Raw genomic sequence first — 18,791 nt, forward strand, 5'->3', positions numbered from 1 at the left:
GAGGGAAACTTTAACCTATATTTTAACTAGTGTGTTTGAGATGCAACTCTAAATTCAGGAATCAGACCACCAATTCTCGGGAGGTTTTTATATCAAAATACATGAGACATTTATTAAGTTACAACACATTAAACACATACACATGGCTACAAATTACTACTATCATAGCTTTTAACAAATTCCCAAACTAATCTCCATTAAGACAACAGCAACCCATAGACTTTTAGCAGACACCAAGCAAAGCATTTTCACCATACAAATTCAAGATGAGGTTCCTCTCATTTTGGTTCCTGTGGAAACCGTTGTAGGCTTACAGCTGCTTTGATCTTACATTGCCTCTACCCTGCACACACACAACTGCTGTCTTATACACAACACAGCTCATTGAATGTAAATTCACATTGTGTCATCAACCCCTTTGCAGCCCACTTCTAACAATGAAACCCGTTATTAGTAATATAAACATTGCATGGTCTCTACTAGCTAGGTGCCAGGTTTCACCACCTTTCTTGAATGCTCTATTCAAAAAAAAAATGCAAATGCGCTCTACCACTCTTACATATCAAAACTAGTACACATCAAAGCACCCAGACTAGCTGGCTTTAATCCAATTAAGACACACCCACAGACTAAACTTCTATTTTAAATGAAAAATATTTTCCAATAATATATACATTAATAGCTTCATGGCATTATAAAGGTTGAATGGTGCTAGATCAATATTAGAGAGAATCGCTTTTTCTTGTGTTTTAAGAAAAAAATCTGATTTCTCCATTATTGTTCAGTAATGCCTCTGGATTCAAAGTTGTTGAATGGACCAGATCCCAAGCTTGTTTTAAACACCAGTAGAATCTTGCAGTGTTTGTTGTGTATAGCTGTGATTGTCTCATGTTAAGGAGCTGCTGGAATCAGTTGGTGCTTCTGTTTACAGACCTTCTGTACTCATGAAGGAGTATCAGCAAATTATGTTCACAATGAAGCATTCTTTGTGTAACTCTTTTGTGATTTATTAATGATTTGGAATCGTAAATGTTTATTTACATATCATTTATTACCATCCGGAATGTTGCTCCAAGCAATAAATATGTAAATTCAGAGCATTTTCAAAAAAAGCTCTTAATGGTGTTTTTACTTATTTTGTTTTAGCATTTTAATTCACGAAGCTGTCAGCTTGTACTCGGAGCAGGTGCATTACAGGTTGTGGGACTGAAAACAATAACTACCAAAAACTTAGGTACATATTCTTTTTGTCTTCCTTACATAATTCATCTAGCTGATCTTGTGCATTTTTTTAATGTATTTAGTGAATCTGGCTGTACATCATTCTAAGTGCAGAATGCATGGAATCACTTATTAACAATCATAACTCAATAAGATTATAATGGTACTGCTTTTGAAAGAGTTTAAAGAACACAAATTTAATACGATTAATGTTTAATAATAGTTTTATTAAATGTGAAAATTACAGTACTTAGGATATATAGTGTTTCATCAATTTCCAGCAAATAAACTTGCTCAAAAAAACTGCTTAGATCTTTGGCACTTAATTTTTCCACTCCTAGGATAATCTATAATTGTGACCCTTCTCATCAAGGAGTTGCTTAGCTGTCCCCAGCTGGAGAAGCAGATGAAGCAACAACTCCTGATCTGCACACTTGGCTTTGGTGGATCCTAGGGGAGAAGCTCACAATCAGGATCTTCCAGCATCAGCTATCCCACCTGCATACTCACCCAGTACAAATAGTGTCTCAGCTGTGTTCCTGACAACACCCAGGGAAACATAACGTGGTCAGTGCTGCTGTGTAGAGCAGAGATCAGATAATTACTCCACTACTTCTCCTACCAGTGTAACTTCCCCATAGCCCTCCACACCAAATGCAATTTTAATTTTCCAAGTGTTATTTCTGCGTGTGCCGATATTGAGCCCAGAACCCCAGCAAATAGATTTAATACTGTTCCCTTTTAACAGGGAAGGTGCTATATGAGTTAGTGTTATTAATAGAACTTTTTCATATCAGCTAGCACTATGACACGGATAAATGTCAGCTTTAAATCCACATCCTAGAATATAAAGAATATTACTTCTGATTTTGGCAATGCAAATATTTGATTATACTCATAATATATGATCTCGTTTGACTTCTGCCTACTGTGAATTGTGTGGTGCATGCTACACAACAATCTTGCATAAATTAGATGTGTGAAATATAACTCTGGAAGGAGTCAGAGAGAAAGAATGATGGCAGGCAAAATTACTATGTACTGGACAAAATGAAATTAAAACAAGTTGGAGATTGTGATATTTTCTACTCTGTTAATACAGACATGATTTAGTTTTGAGTATAATACCTCTGACAAAGTACCACACAGAAGATTATAGGCCTATGGAAGTGGGGCAAATACAGTAAATCGGTTAGAAGGGAGGAAACAGTGGGTGTAAGGGGCAGTTTCTCAGAGTGTTTGGAATTGGGTAGCAGTGTTCCACAGGGTTCTGTTCAGGGACTGCATCTGTTCACTGTGCACATCAGTGATTTGGATATAGAGCTAGAGAGAGTGCTATCCATGTTTGCAAATGTTGGTAAAATGGGTATAAAATCTGAGAACTTAAAGAGATTTTGGGTGAAATTTGATATCAGTAGCTATGGGGAGGAGCATGTTTTGAAAAATACTTTGGAAGAATGATAGGTGATATAGGGGAGCAGAGGGTTTTGGGAGGTCATGATCACAAGAACTAAAAAGCAGCAGCTTAACTGGACAAGGCAATTAACAACAGTATTGGAGTACACGGTTTTTAAGGCATGATGTGTAGAATATGAAAGTGACAGTGCAACAGTAAATCTCTAATAAGATCACAGTTGTGTGTGCAGTTTTGGACATTATACAAAGGATGTTCAGGCAGTACAGGGGCTGGAGTGTAGATTCACTAATATGCTGCCTGGCCTGACTTTGAATGCTTAGTGCTGTTTGTTTTTGTCAGAGTAGAGGAGATTAAATTGTGTTTTGAAAGAGGTGTTTAAAATTACGAAGGAATGGGACAAAGTATGTAGAAAAAGTTTTCCAGTGATGCAAGGGGATATAGATTGAAGATTAACTGCAAGATATTTATGATAGAGTGCTGGAGATGATTTTTTTTTCCAGGCTGTGAGACAGGTTGCATTTCTACAAGTAGTAATTGAAGCAAAAACCATGTCAGCATTTAAGAATGAGCTATATAGGTGGTTGAGGGATTATGGAAACCAAGCGGGGACATGGCATTGTGATTACAGCTTTTGTAGAGTATGAGCACCAGTGCAGAATGATTAGGTGAAATGGCCCATTTCTGTTTAAGAATTTATATTTAATTCATTGTCTTCCATCTCTTGATGTCCAAAAAAGGTTCAACGCTTCGTTAATAATCTTGCCTTTCTCTTAATTTTATCTATGTAGCTCTTGCCTCTCGTTGTTTACAGCTTATTGTGCACTACATTCCCAAAATTAGAGTGCACTTTGAAGCTCGGCTACAGCCAAAGCAGTACAATATGCTGAGGCACTTTGACCATATAACTAAGGTAATATTGTTAAGCATCTTCTAAATTGTAATATGTTAAACATGAACTTTAAGTTGGATTGGAACCAGTTAGACAAAAATGATTTAAAAGTTCCTATTTAATGAGTGGGGTTTGCCGAAAACTTGTTTATCCCTTGTTTTGGTTTGCGAAGAGCATAAGGACAATAAAGTTGAGGATTTTTTGTGCTGTCCCTCTGGTATCCTCACTTTCCTGTTAAATATCCTGTTGTATTTTGAATGTTTATAACGTTTTTGCCTCTTCCTGACATAACATAAGAAATAGAAGCAGGAGTAGTGCATTCGGCCCCTCAAGCCAGCCCCACTATTCAATTAGATCATGACTGATCTGCCCCAGGCCTCAACTCCTCTTTCATGCCAGTTCCTCGTAGCCCTCAACTCCCCGATATTTCAAAAATCTATCTACCTCCTCGTTAAACACTTTCACTGATCTAGCCTCCACAGCTCTCTGGGGTAGAGAATTCCAGACATTCACTACCCTCTGAGAGAAGAAATTGCTTTGCATCGCCGTTTTAAATGAGTGTCCCCTTATTCTGTACCTGTGTCCCCTAGTTTGAGATTCCCCCACTAGCGGAAACATCTTCTCAACATCTACCCTGTCAAGCCCCCTCATCTTGTACAATTCAATAAAATTACCCCTCTTTCTTCTAAATTCCAATGAATAAAGGCCTAACCTGTTTTGCTGTTCTTTATAAGTTAACCCCTTCATCCCAGGAATCAGCCGAGTGAATCTCTTTTGAACTGCCTCCAATGCCAGCATCTCTTTTCTTAAATACAGGGACCAAAACTGTATACAGTACTCCAGGTGTGGCCACACCAACACCCAGTACAGTTGTAACAAGACTTCCCTATTTTTAACCTCCAACCCCCTAGCAATACAGGCCAAAATTCTCTTTGCCGCCTTAATTACTTGCTGCACCTGCATGCTAACTTTGTGTTTCATGCACAAGAACACCCAGATCCCTCTGTGCTGCACTTTTTTGGAGTCTCTCTCCATTTAAATAATAGTCTGTCTTTTGATTCTTCCTACCAAAGTGCATGATCTCTCACTTTCCTACATTAAACTCCATCTGCCAAGTTTTTGCCCTCTCATTTAACCTATATATCTCCCCTTGCAGATTCCTTATGTCCTCATCACAACATGCCCTCACACCTATTTTTGTATTGTCAGCAAATTTAGATACATTACACTCTGCCCCCTCCTCCAAGTCATTAATATAGATAGTAAATAATCGAGGCCCTAGGACTGATCCTTATCGTACTCCACAAGTTATGTCTTTCCAATCTGAAAAAGACCTATTAATCCCAACACTGTCTTCTGTGTGTTAACCAATCTTTGATCCATGCTAATACATTACCCCCAATACTGTGAGCTCCTACCTTGTGCAATAGCCTTTTATGAGGCACTTAATTGAATGCCTTCTGGAAATCCAAATACACTACATCTACTGGTTCCCCTTTATCAACTCTGCTAATGTCCTCAAAAAACTACAGCAAATTTGTCAAACATGATTTCCCTTTCACAAAACTATGTTGACTCTGTTTGATTGCGTTAAGCTTTTCTAAATGTCCTGCTATTTCTTACTTAATAACAGACTCTAGCATTTTCCCAATGACAGATGTTAGGGTGACTGGCCTATGGATTCCCACTTTTTGTCTCCCTCCCTCCTTGAATAGGGGCGTCACATTAGCGGTTTTCCAATCCGCTGGGACCCTCCTGGAATCCAGTGAGTTCCGGGATATTTCGACCAATGCCTCCACTATCTCTGCAGCTGCTTCCTTTAAAACCCTTGGATGTAGACCATCAGATCCTGGCGACTTGTCCCGTTAGTTTGTCAAATACTTTGTCCCTCATGATAGAGACTGTTACAAGGCCTTTGCTCCCATTAGCTCGTTGCTTATTTGATATCTCTGGGATGTTTATAGTATCCTTCACCGTGAAGACTGATGCAAAATATTGATTTAAATTATTTGCCGTTTCCCTGTTCCCTGTTATCAGTTCTCCAGTCGCACTTTAGCCACTCTCTTTCTTTTTACATACCCCTAGAAGCTCTTGCTGTTTGTTTTTATATTTTGCCAATTTACTTTCATAATCAATTTTCTCCCTCTTTATTAGCTTTTTAGTTCATCCGCTGCTGGTTCCTAAAAAAAATTCCCAATCCTCTGGCCTACCACTAGTTTTTGCCACTTTGTATGCCTTAGTTTTTGATTGGATACCCTCCGTGACCACCTTTGTTAACCATGGGTGGTTCATCCTTCTCATCGAGTCCTTCTTTTTGACCGGGATAAATTTTTGCTGAGTGTTATGAAATACCTGCTTAAATGTCTGCCACTGCTCATCCACTGACCTTCCCCTTAGTCTATTTTCCCAGCCCACTTTAGACAGCTTTCTGCATACCTCTGTAATTGCCCTTATTTAAGTTGAGGACACTGGTTTGAGACCTGAGTTGCTCGCCCTCAAACTGAATTTGAAATTCTACCACGTTGTGATCGCTACCCCGTAGAGGATCCTTAACTATGATATCTCTTATTAATCCCACCTCATTACACATTACTAAATCTGAAATAGTCTTTTCCCTGGTAGGTTCTGCAACGTATTTCTCTTAAGAAACAATCCCTGATGCATTCTACAAATTCGTATTCAATGTTACCCCTGCCAGTCTGATTTATCCAATCAATATGCAGATTAAAATCACCCATGACAATTGTAGTGCCTTTCTTACATGCCTCCATTATTTCCTGATTTATACTTTGTCCTACAGTGAGGCAACTCTTCGGGGGTCTATAGACGGCTCCCATCCGTGACTTCTTCCCCTTATTTCCACCCAAACTGATTCCACATCACGATCTATATCACTACTCACCACCGCACTGATACCTTCTTTTATTAACAAAGCTACCCCATCTCCTTTTCCTTTTTGCCTATTTTTCCAGAACATTGAATACCCTTATATATTGAGTTCCCGGTCTTGGTCACCCTGTAACCAAGTTTCTGTAATAGCTATCAAGCCATTTTCGTTTGTTTCTATTTATGCCGTCAACTCACCTTATCTTGTTACAAATGCTGCATACATTCAGATAAAGAGCCTTAAGCTTTGACCTTTTACCATTATTACTCATTCTGGTTCTGATTTCTGCTGCACTCTTCTGCTTTTATTTTCTGCCCCTTCCTGTCACACTTTGATTATCGTTCGCCTCTTCACTATGCTGCACCTCTGCTCTCTCGTTTCTTTTTGATTTTTTAAATTTCCCTTCAATTGAACCCTCTCCCCCTTAATTAGTTTAAAGTCCTATTTACAGCCCTAGTTATATGATTCGCCAGGACACTGGCCCCAGCATGATTCAAATGAAGCCTATCCCAATCGAGCAACTCTCTTCTTCCCCAGTACTGGTGCCGGTGTCCTATGAATCGGAACCCATTTCTTCCACACCAATCTTTTGAGCTACACATTTACTCCTCTAATCTTATTTACCCTGCATCAATTTGCATATGGCTCAGGGTGTAATCCGGAGATTATTACCTTTGTGGTTCTGCTTTTTTAATTTTGCCCTGAGCTGCTCGTAGTCCCTCAGCAGAACGTCTTTCCTAGTCCTATCTATGTCATTAGTACCTACATGGACCAAGACAACTGGATCCTTCCCCTCCCACTCCAAGTTCCTCTCCAGCCCAGAAGAGCTGTCCTTAACCTTGGCACCAGGTAGGCAATACAGCCTTCAGGACTCTCTGCCTTTGCTGCAGAGAACAGTATCTATTCCTCTAACTATGCTCTCCTCTACTACTACTACTACTACAATATTTCTCTTTTCTCCGCCCACTTGAATGGCACTCTGTACCATGGTTCTATGGTCAGTTTACTCACCCCCTGCAGTCTGTGCCCTCGTCCACACTGGAGCAAGTACCTTGTACCTATTGGACAAGGGCACTGGCTGAGGCTCCTCCAAAGCCAAATTTTGGATCCTCATACCTGCCTCACTCGCAATCACACCCTCCTGTCCCTGACCATGGTCCAGATTTAATGTAATTAATCTAAGGGGTGTGACTGTCTCCTAAAACAGCATCCAGGTAACTCTTCCCCCTCCCTGATGTATCCTCCTCTAGCACTCTTCTCTAGATGCTGCTGACTGCCTGTCCCAAGGTCCTCCTTTCACACACTCCTCGAGATGCTGCTGACTGCCTGTCCCCAGGGTCCTCCTCTCGTACTCTCCTCTAGATGCTGCTGACTGCCTGTCCCAGGGTCCTCCTTTCACACTCTCCTCTGGGTGCTGCTGACTGCCTGTCTCGGGGTCCTCCTCTCACACTATCCTCCATTTTAAATTTGGTTTCTACTCATCTACATTTTTGTCCTTTGGTCCAACAGAATAATAATCAAGAAAAATGCAAGAATACCAAATTTCAAAGAGAACAACAATTTATACCAAATGGAAAAAGGTGTTGATTGGTTAGCAAGTGGACTTTGGTTGAGGTATTGCCATGGAGAATGCATCAGGGAACCTCTGTTCCCTTTGAAATTTGATATTCTTGCTTCTGTTCTGATGAGTGCAAGACATAAAGCTTCAACAGCATGTCTCTTTTTTCAACGTTTTGAAGTGCTGTACTATCAAATGACTATTTAGAATAATAATTATTAAGACTTACCTTTATATATGATTTAATATTTTAATGGTTAAATTTGGCTGTTTGTTAACCATTTACGTTCCAGACTGTAGAACTGGTTCTTCAATCTTTCCTTAAGACTGTGGTCAGTCTTGTACCCATCCTAACCATTGTTTATATATAAATATCCTTGTTACATTGTGGTATCAAAAATTGGGCACACTGCTCCAAGTGTAATCTGAATAATGCATTTTATGTAAAGTATTAGCATCATTTTGGTCAGCTTGTTCTGGCTAAATAGTTTAGTGTTCTATTTTTAATTGCTTTATCATATTGTGCACTGAAAATAATTCATGCAATGTTGTATCTAGGGTCCCCTTGTAAATCTCCTTATGCTAATTCAACTCCTTGTGACATGTATTGTATTAATCAATATACAGTGCAGGAGTGTGAGGATTGCACTGGTTGACAGCCTTCAAAATGAAAACAATGTAGAATGAAAAAGAAAGATTTTTTTCACTTATCTACCTAGTTGTGTAACAAGCTTAAATTATTTTACAAATCTCTTGTTCACATTAAGCTTTTATGGACTAAAATCGCTCAGTAATTTATGGGCTTCGGTCTAGAGATGGTTTCTTTCTCGTGGGACCCTTGATCCATTGGGTCAAAAAGCAACCTTATACTAGTTCTGATTCTGTTCTCTCACTTGCAGTAAGCCAGTTTATAGTCGGTTAACTGAAGTTTTCCATCATTACAAAATGACGGCCTTTACCTATCCTTGTTCTTCACATGATGTGTAGTACTTGTATTGTGTAAGAACCTCCTGTTACTAAGATAAAAGCAAAATACTGTGGATGCTGGAAATCTGAAACAAAAACAAAAATAGCTGGAAAAGCTCAGCAGGTCTGACAGCATCTGTGGAGAGGAATACAGTTAACGTTTTGAGTCCGTATGACTCTTCATCAGAACTGAGGAAAAATAGAAATGAGATGAAATATAAGACCAAACGCAGACTGGGTGACCACTTTACAGAACACCTTCGGTCTGTCCGCAAGCATTATCCAGAACTCCCTGTCACTTGCCATTTCAACACTCCACCCTGCTCTCATGCCCACATGTCTGTCCTTGGCCTGCTGCAATGTTCCAGTGAAGCTCAACGCAAACTGGAAGAACAGCACCTTCTGACTAGGCACTTTACAGCCTTCCGGACTGAATATTGAGTTCAACAATTTTAGATCATGAACTCTCTTCTCTATCCCCACCCCCTTTCCAATTCTCCCCTTTTTTTCCAATAATTTATATAGATTTTTGTTTTCCCACCTATTTCCATTATTTTTAAATGTATTTCCATCCATTGTTTTATCTCTGTCTTTTAGCCTTTTTCGATTCCTTCACCCCACCCCACCCCCACCAGGGCTATCTGTACCTTGCTTGTCCTGCTTTCTACCCTTAATTAGCACATTCCTTAGATAATATCACCACCTTCAACACCTCCTTTTCCTTTTGTCTAGGACATCTTTTGGTTATCTCCACCTATCACTGGCCCTCTATCCAGCTCTACTTGTCCCACCTCCCCTTAAACCAGCTTATATTTCACCTCTCATCTATTTTTACTTAGTTCTGTTGAAGAGTCATACGGACTCGAAACGTTACATGTGTTCCTCTCCGCAGATGCTGCCAGACCTGCTGAGTTTTTCCAGGTATTTTTATTTTTGTTTTGAAATATAAGCTGGTTGAGGGGGGTGAGACAGGTAGAGCTGGATAGGGGGCCAGGTGGAGGCAAAGAAGAGATTGCCAAAATTGTCATAGACAAAAGGACAAAGGGGTGTTGACGGTGGTGATATTAGCTATGGAATGTGCTAATGGTGACATTAAGGGTAGAAAGCAGGATGAGCAAGTTACTAATCCTGGCCTCCAGGTGCTTATTGTTTCCAGCAGGGCTGTTTCATTTTGTGTCTTCCCCTGCATTACTCGCCTCAGTATGCAGTTTCTCATGAATAACATATAAAGCCTGTTGGCCTCCAGCCACTTCTGCCACATCCTGTAAAATCCATACAAAATTATTTGCTGAAAGAGATGTAAAATTAATCCTTTTTTTGGTATAGACTTAGGAGTTGATCAATAAAGTAGAAACTTACAATGTTCTACAAGGAATCAAACATCGCAAAAAGCTTTGAAAAACTGAAGGTTTGAGAAACTGAGAGTAACACTGATATCGCTTGAGTTTTTCCGCCAAGTTCATGAGAGCAAATTGCCTCTGGGCTGTTGAGATATTTCCTCCTTTGGGATCAAGATGGAGGCATTAATACTGCATTTGAGTTGTTTACAAGATCAGCTTCTGTAGCTGCAGTTTCTGATAAATGCGCTGCAAGAGGGAAATATGAAAATATCAGCTTTTCTTCCACTACATATTGTCATTCATTTTCCCTCCTGGCTCTTTCTCCCCGCACCCTTATTAAGGAAGTTTAGAAATGAGCAGTGTAGCTGGGTTACTAAAGACAGCTGTATATGTTAACATTCCACCATTTTAGATTATGCAAATCCAGCCCAGTGTGGTTATTTCAACCTTTTTGAGCAAAGCATAAAGTTAGGCCTAAGTAGCTAGTTTCTGCATATACGATATATTTGTATGTGAAATAAATGCAAAACCTTTTCTTTTAAAGGATTATAATGACCATATATCTGAAATCGTGGCAAAGCTTGTTGCAATCATGGACAATCTCTGTGACAAAACTTTGTCTAAGGTAAAATTAGCAGTTTTGGTTTTCTGGATATATTTTTGTTGTGCTTAAGAAACCACAGCTTCAAATGATTCTGTTAATTATTTTTCAGCCCAAGTTAGAAACTTAGTCTCACTAAAGAAACAGAGTTAGTTGTGCTTCTGTTGTCTTTTGGCGAGTTGGGGCAGTGGTTAATTGGGAGTGAATCAGCAATGAAGTTCTAGTCACACTTCATAAATAGTTTCCTTTGTTTAAAAGGGATCTGCTTCCAGATCACCCCCATTGCAATTGTTCAGTTGGCTGTTAAGGTCAGTGAGAGTTGTAACTCCAGTTTTCTTCTCCTCTTCCTCAAGAGTGGAAGACAATTTTTGAAAAGCTTGGACTGCCAAGAGTTGTGTAGGAGGAGGGAGATGATAATGTGATGTGAGAACTGTATCAGTGAGAAGAACGCAAGGTCTTTTGACGCCTCATGTGAGAATGCAGTTCGGGGGTTGGGTAGGGGAGTTTACTGTTTGTTCTTGGATTGTGGGAAACACTGGCGAGATCTGATTTATTGACCATCCCAAATTGGAGAAAGAAGCTGGCAGTGAGCTTTCTTCAACTGCTGCAGCCCTCAATGTGGAAGGTGAGATTGAGGGATATAAGAAAGGTAGGAAGTCAAAGAGGTTGGATGATCGGGGTTGTTAGGGGGGGGCGCTTGAAATTGCTGAGGATAAGGAGGAGTTTTCTTGGAGGAGCGAGAGATTTCCTTGAGGGAAATGCCCAGTGATTTTGCTGGATGATCATTAGGTTGTAAAGCAGAGCTAGGCAGAGTGGTGACATTTTTCTCTTACTCTGTGGGATGTCTGGATTTTTGAGAAAATGTCTTTTGTTATTACAGAATGAATCTGGAAGGGTTTTTTTGCTGTAATTGGATCGCGTGCAAGAATCTCTGATGCAATGTAGCTGTGCAGAAAATTGAATCCAGGAGTTGAGATTCTATGTAATCTGGTGACTAATGGAATTAAAGAATAACCAGCTAGGAGGATAAAGTAAAATCAGCAATGGAGGAGGAGGAAGTTGATGCACTGACTGGAGGGTCACAGAAAAGATCCACATAGACTTGTCAGTCATTGCAAATGGGAAAAATGTTAAAGCAATACTGGCAATGCTGGTAGTTTCTTCTTCCCCAAACTGAGAGTTTAAAATGCAGCTATTTAGATTGTTTTAAATGCATGGTCCTGTATTATTGTAAATGGTAAATCTCCATTGATCTGTGAAAGTTACAGTTCAGTTTTTATTTTGCCTACAGTATGAAGTGAAAGCACCTGTACCCTCTAACTGCTTCCGAAATGTCTGCAAACAAACAGCTAAGATGCATGAAGCTATACACGACGTCTTACCTGCAGAGCAAACACAGGTCGGCATTTTTATATTATAAATGTATTTATTTTACAATGGGGAATTGTAAATCACAGCAACCCATTTTTCCGTAACATAGGAAAATATTCACTTCTATCCTTACTCAAAGCAGCAAGATTTATTAATCAGTAAATTATTAATTTGCAAAATTTACAAAGTGCCATGTTGATCCATTAATTCTTTTTGGTTGCCAGAAAGAAATTGTTATTTTACTTTTCTTAACAGAACAGGTGGAGGTTCATGAGCACCTGCTGCTCTGGTAATGAACTATGGAGGCTGTGAAGTGCTGAGATACAGAAGTTAGCCAGACTCCTAATTGGCCCCAGAGCAGAACTAGAGAGAAATCCGCCCAGGTTCCTGCAGCTGATTATAACTAATGATTAAAGCTGGATGCTTAGAAGTCGAAGGCAGAATTGGCTGTGGGTGTTCCATGGACAACTGGGTCTTGCTGCCTAAGCTGATACCAGTTGGGTTAAATACCTGAGTATGACCAGCTCACGGGGAACGGTATCTAGCACCAGTTGTTGCCTTTTGGCAAAGAGGCAAGAAAGGCCTGGTCGAAAATATTTATATAATCTATATGCCAAAATAAATGACTGCCAGCAGAATTAAAGGTTCCTTAATAAGGGATTCTGGCAGCTGAAGATATTGTTCTACCTTCATCAACAAACAGCACTGAAACATGAATGGTGCCGTCAGAAGTTCTGATGTTAGAATTTGAGGTATATTAATAATATTGTCAAAATGTTAAAATTAAAAAGTACTAAAACACCAAGGACATGATTGATATCTGACCTGAGATGGAAGCATATCATCAAGCCTTTTGGATGGTGTCCTGGCAGGAAGGCATGTTAGTTATTAGGAATGCTAATGTATCTGAAAATCAGCCTCTTGTGCTGTTTTTACACTGTTAGTATCTAGCCTCTGAGGATCAATGATGTGAATGGTTTCTGTGTCTTACACATCCCAGTTCAAATTCATTACTTTACCTGGCGCTATTCTCTGTCAGCCCCTTATGCAGGAAATGCTTGTGGGACTGGTTGTGGTTGTTGGAAGTCAATCATCTCAGTCACAGAGCATCGCTGCGGGAGTTCCTCAGGGTAGTGTCCTAGACCCAATCATCTTGAGTTGCTTCATCAGTGACCTTCCTTTCATCAAAAGGTTCAGAAGTGGGGATGTTCGCTGAATGCTTAATGTTCACCATTCGCGACTCCTCACATACTGAAGCAGGCTATGTCCATATAAAGCAAGACCTGGACAATATCCAGGCTTGGGCTGATAAGTGGAAAGTAACATTTGCACCACACAAATGCCAGGCAATGACCATCTCCAAGAAAAGAGAATCTAAGCCCCGCCCCTTGACGTTCAATGGCAACACCATCGCTGAATCCTCAAATATCAATATCTTGGGAGCTACTTTTGACCAGAAACTGAACTGGACTATCCATATAAATACTGTGACTACAAGAGCAGGCCAGAGACTGGGAATCCTGTGGAGAATAACTCACCTCCTGACTCCCCAAGGCCTGTCCACCATCTACAAGACACAAATCAGGAATGTGATGGAATATTCCCAACTTGCCTGGATGAGTGCAGCTCCAACAACACTCAAGAAGCTGGACACCATCCAGGACAAAGCAGCCAACTTGTTTGGTACCCCATCCACTACCTTCAATACTCACTCCCTCCACCACCGACGCACAGTAGCAGCAGTGTGTACTATCTACAAGATGCACTGCAGCAACTTACCAAGGCTCCTTCAACAACACCTTCCAAACCCACGACCACTACCATCTAGAAGAACAGGAGGAGCAGATACATGGGAACACCATCACCTGCAAGTTCCCCCACAAGTCACTCACCATCCTGACTTGAAAATATATCACTGTTCCTTCACTGTTCTTGGGTCAAAATCCTGGATCTCCCTCCCTAACAGCACTGTGGATGTACCTACACCACATGGACTGCAGCGTTTCAAGAAGGCAGCACACCACTTCCTCAAAGGCAACTGGGGAGGTGGTGGCATAGTGGTATTGTCGCTGGACTAGTAATCCAGAGATCCAGGGTAAAGCTCTGGGGACACGGGTTTGAATCCTGCCACAGCAGATGGTGAAATTTGAATTCAATAAAAATCTGGAATTAAAACTCTAATGATGACCATGAAACCATTGTCGATTGTTGTAAAAACCCATCTGTTTCACTAATGTCCTTTAGGGAAGGAAATCTGCCGCCCTGACTCTAGACCCACAGCAACGTGGTTGACTCTTAAATGCCCCTAAAATGGCCTAGCAAGCCTTTCAGTTCTCAAGGGCAATTAGGGATGGGCAATAAATACTGGCCAAGCCAGCGACGCCCTCATGAATGAACAAAAAAATAGTTCACAGTTCAGTAGGCAGCTAACCCTGCACCAGCTGGCAAAGTGCCTCTGTTGGCAAAACTCCAAATTTAAACCGCCTTTTTATATTTGAGAGTGTTTTTGTCAACTGGAGGCTGGGATAGAAGTAAGATAAAACCACCTTTAATTTTCCAGTAGAAACTCAGCTGGCATTATTCCCTTTGTGCATTCTAACAAAAGCAGAGCAGCAGAAAGCTGCTGGTCTCACAGGTAGAGGATATGGTAATGCAATGTGTAAATTGCTAAATACAGAGTATTGATAAGTTGTGAAGAATTTATTGAACTGCCCAAAATAGCTGGTGTGCTTAATATGCCCTAAACGGTGTCTTTGTGTTGAGCTGTGCTACTGAGAAATGGTTAGTTCTAGTTGTGTGAGATAGGTGGCTGCCTGTGCTAAGCTTATTGTGGGTGGTGGGAACTGTATTGCACAACTGTTATGCATTTTCTGAGAGTCAAGGTTTGACACAGCAAACCTCTACCCATGCATGGAGAAAGGCCATTACGCATTGGGACAAGTTAGCTAAAGTGGAGTGAAGTTGCCAAACTTTAAACTCTCGGGGTTGTAAATAAACATATCGCTGGAAAAGCAAAATATTCTCCTGTGTAATGGTTGAAAGGACAATGATGAAGCAGAGTTCCAACAACAGAAACTGAAACATGCTGCAGGACAAGTTTGCAGTGTTATCCATAATTATTCAAGTTTCAAGCCTCTGGTAAGTTGAAATGTCCCTCTGTACATTTTCTTTTTCTATGTAATCAGTTTGTATTTATGTTAAATGAAGTATATTTAAGAAGTACCATGTACCATTGTAGCTTGTCACTGATTTACATGCAGGCATCCTTCTGTAAGACAAAAACAAAAATACCTGGATAAACTCAGCAGGTCTGGCAGCATCTGCGGAGAGGAACACAGTTAACGTTTCGAGTCCGTACGACTCTTCAACAGAACTAAGGAAAAATAGAAAAGAGGTGAAATATAAGCTGGTTTAAGTTGGGGTGGGAGAGGTAGAGCTGGAGAGAGGGCCAGAGGTGGAGATAGCCAAAAGATGTCCTAGACAAAAGGACAAAGAGGTGTTGAAGGTGGTGATATTATCTAAGGAATGTGCTAATTAAGGGTAGAAAGCAGGATAAGCAAGGTACAGATAGCCCTAGTGGGGGTGGGGTGAAGGGAAGGGATCGAAATAGGCTGAAAGGTAGAGATAAAACAATGGATGGAAATACATTTAAAAATAATGGAAATAGGTGGGAAAACAAAAATCTATATAAATTATTGGGGAAAAGAGGGGGGAATCGGAAAGGGGGTGGGGATGGAGGAGAGAGTTCATGACCTAAAATTGTTGAACTCAATATTCAGTCCGGAAGGCTGTAAAGTGCCTAGTCGGAAGATGAGGTGCTGTTCCTCCGGTTTGCGTTGAGCTTCACTGGAACATTGCAGCAAGCCAAGGACAGGCATGTGAGCATGAGAGCAGGGTGGAGTGTTAAAATGGCAAGCGACAGGGAGGTCTGGGTCATGCTTGCGGACAGACCGAAGGTTTTCTGCAAAGCGGTCACCCAGTCTGCGTTTGGTCTCTTCAATGTAGAGGTAACCACATTGGGAGCAACGAATGCAGTAGATTAAATTGAAGGAAGTGCAAGTGAAATGCTGCTTCACTTGAAAGGAGTGTTTGGGCCCTTGGACAGTGAGGAGAGGGGAAGTAAAGGGGCAGGTGTCACACCTTCTGTGGTTGCATGGGAAGGTGCTGTGGGAGGGGGTTGAGGTGTAGGAGGTGTAGGAGGAGTGGACCAGGGTGAGTTTTTCCAGGTATTTTTGTTTTTGTTTTGGATTTCCAGCATCTGCAGTTTTTTGCTTTTATCCTTCTGTAAGAGATTTTTCACTGCATGGTACTTGCTTGTGTGAGTGAGCAGCTTTCAAAATTGTGCTTGAAGTCAATGTTCTCCTAAGTCTGAGTTTGCAAACTGACTTTTGTTTCATTTTCACAGAAAAGTCATCGTCCTCCAGCTCAATTTACTCTTCTTCAAAGACCATAATCGTTTCAAAAGATAACAAGAAGGCACCTGGGGTCCTCCAGACACTTGCGAGTTTTGCATTGATTGATTAGGGGACCTATCAGCCACAAGAAGCTGATTATCAACCTTCTGCTAATCTCAGTCTCCTCCCCCCCTAAAAAAAAGACTGCCAGAGCTTTGCTGAGAATGGTAAATGTACTGCAGTTCACGATAGACTCAAACCGTGATTACATGCAAGCTGTAAGCACTGGCTTGATTCACTAGCATACCGTTCTGCAGATTCAACTTTGTGCAGTTTGGGCAGATGAACTCTGTAGCTGATCTTCGCACTGTTCTAGTGTCACCACAACCCTGGTGAGTTGTATTGTGTCACCGCTGCATGTCCTCCTGTAGGGATGTGGGGCTGGACACCCGCTCACTTTATCTAGTTAAAGTATTGCTCAGTCAGGTGAAGGCAAGAAAGAAGAGGATTAAGTACATGGAATATTCTTCATCCGCAGATCTTAGCACATTTCCTTAAATCTTTGAAGTTAAATACAGAAACTACATGAAACTCTTTTCCTCAAAAGGACATATTCTAATAAAGGATAGCAACTATGCTCCTTGTTTTTCACTTTTTATCATTTTCAGATATTTATGCACTGGTATGAAATAATAGCTGAGCCTATTTTCTTAGTACAGCTCTGTTCGGTTGCATGCGGTACTCCCACAAAGAGAGCTAAATGTTGAATTTTTTTTTTATAGAGTAATATTGTATTTAATATCTTTGTAACACAGTAAAAGCTGTCATTGTTACTTTGTGTCTCCAGGTTTATATTTTCTTTCTCCAAAGCAGCCTTCCAAACCCACTTTGTGTGTAAAATTTGGTTTCAGCAGGTTGGCGCTCAACCTGCTGTGGTGAAAGTGTAACCGTGCAACTTTCATTATTCATCGAGAGAGAGAGAATTGTAACAGTGCAAGTTATTCATGTGGTTCTAGTCAGTGCCTGATTCAGGATAATGCCTTCCTATGATACAATACAGAGTGAGTTTTTAGGAGATTTGGTATTACTATACGTATGAATCCACAATTCAAATTTGGCACACATGTCATCTTTATCTGCAGATGAGCATGTTATTTTATGTATGGAAAACTGCAGTGTGGCTAAATTCTTCCCCCTCCTTCCTTTTCCAATTCCTAAAGGCATTGAATTTATATTGGAATACAGTCCTGTGGGCCAGTCCCTGGCTCAGGTTGTCAGTATTGTGACGACATTTGACCAGTAGCAGTACGGTAAGGAAAATTTGTAATTTCTTTAAAAGGTCTGTGGAATCTGTAATTGTTTTGAAGAATATTTGAAAAGTACTTTTAAGAGTTTGCATCAATTGTAAAGGGATCAATTCTAAATTTCTTGGATAATAAGGAATATTGGTCCATGTGACCTGGCGACCCTTGACCTGGAAGCAGCACCAACAGGAAGGAAGATTTTAAAAAAAGAAACCATGTAGCTGGCAGACGCATAGGGAAGCTGCAAGGAGAGGAGCTGGAGGGTGAAGGCAAACAGCGTACAGATGCAGACACAAAGAGAAAGCAGACAGACAGAAAGAGGAATACACGTTTCTTGTGAGGAGAAGCAGCAAATCACTCAGGAGGAAGAGATCAGTTTTTCTGTTCGGCAGAAAATGAGACAGGAGTTCTTGGAAGTACTGTGCAAGCTGGCTAAGAAGGTCTAAAACCTAGAAAGTTATGTGAATGGCTCAGAGATGCTAAAGAGCTCAGTATTTTCCCCAGAAGTGACCAAACTGTGAACTGGTATGCTGTTGGTTGGTTGAAAAGGAGCTCTGATTAGCTACACCATCGGGACTGTCTTGACCTGAGGGAGAGAGGGTCCGTAGAAGTGTGCCTTGCTGATGATAATCGTACCCATGAAACTCAAAAGGTGAAAGCTGTTGCTGGGTAGGACTCCTGATGTATCCTGCATGAATAAAGAGCAGCATATTGTGGAACATTGTAGCTAGCTAGTGTCAGAATTGTGTGGGGAGTGATGCAAGTGCTTGTGGTTGTGTAAGATATATCTTTGTTGTATCGACTATTTAAAATGAAATTTACCTTTTTATTTTAAATTCATGT

General features: G+C 40.6%; 1 protein-coding gene across 4 annotated transcripts in view; it reads left to right on the forward strand.

The window, feature by feature from the left end:
• The window catches only part of vps54 (VPS54 subunit of GARP complex), a 144,192-nt gene that overhangs the window by 121,275 nt on the left and 4,126 nt on the right, over positions 1–18,791 (forward strand). For 2 of the 4 annotated variants that reach the window (XM_041177147.1, XM_041177136.1), the window contains exons 18-21: positions 1,147–1,234; positions 3,427–3,548; positions 10,823–10,903; positions 12,171–12,278. In XM_041177147.1, coding sequence (XP_041033081.1) covers positions 1,147–1,234; positions 3,427–3,548; positions 10,823–10,903; positions 12,171–12,278 — 399 coding nt within the window. Of the gene's footprint in view, positions 1–1,146; positions 1,235–3,426; positions 3,549–10,822; positions 10,904–12,170; positions 12,279–16,655; positions 17,037–17,864; positions 17,955–18,791 lie in introns of all 4 variants that reach the window. The other 2 variants (XR_005941698.1, XM_041177158.1) reach the window with 2 other exon arrangements.

Source organism: Carcharodon carcharias, chromosome 2, assembly GCF_017639515.1.
Source record: "Carcharodon carcharias isolate sCarCar2 chromosome 2, sCarCar2.pri, whole genome shotgun sequence".
NCBI lineage: Eukaryota > Metazoa > Chordata > Chondrichthyes > Lamniformes > Lamnidae > Carcharodon > Carcharodon carcharias.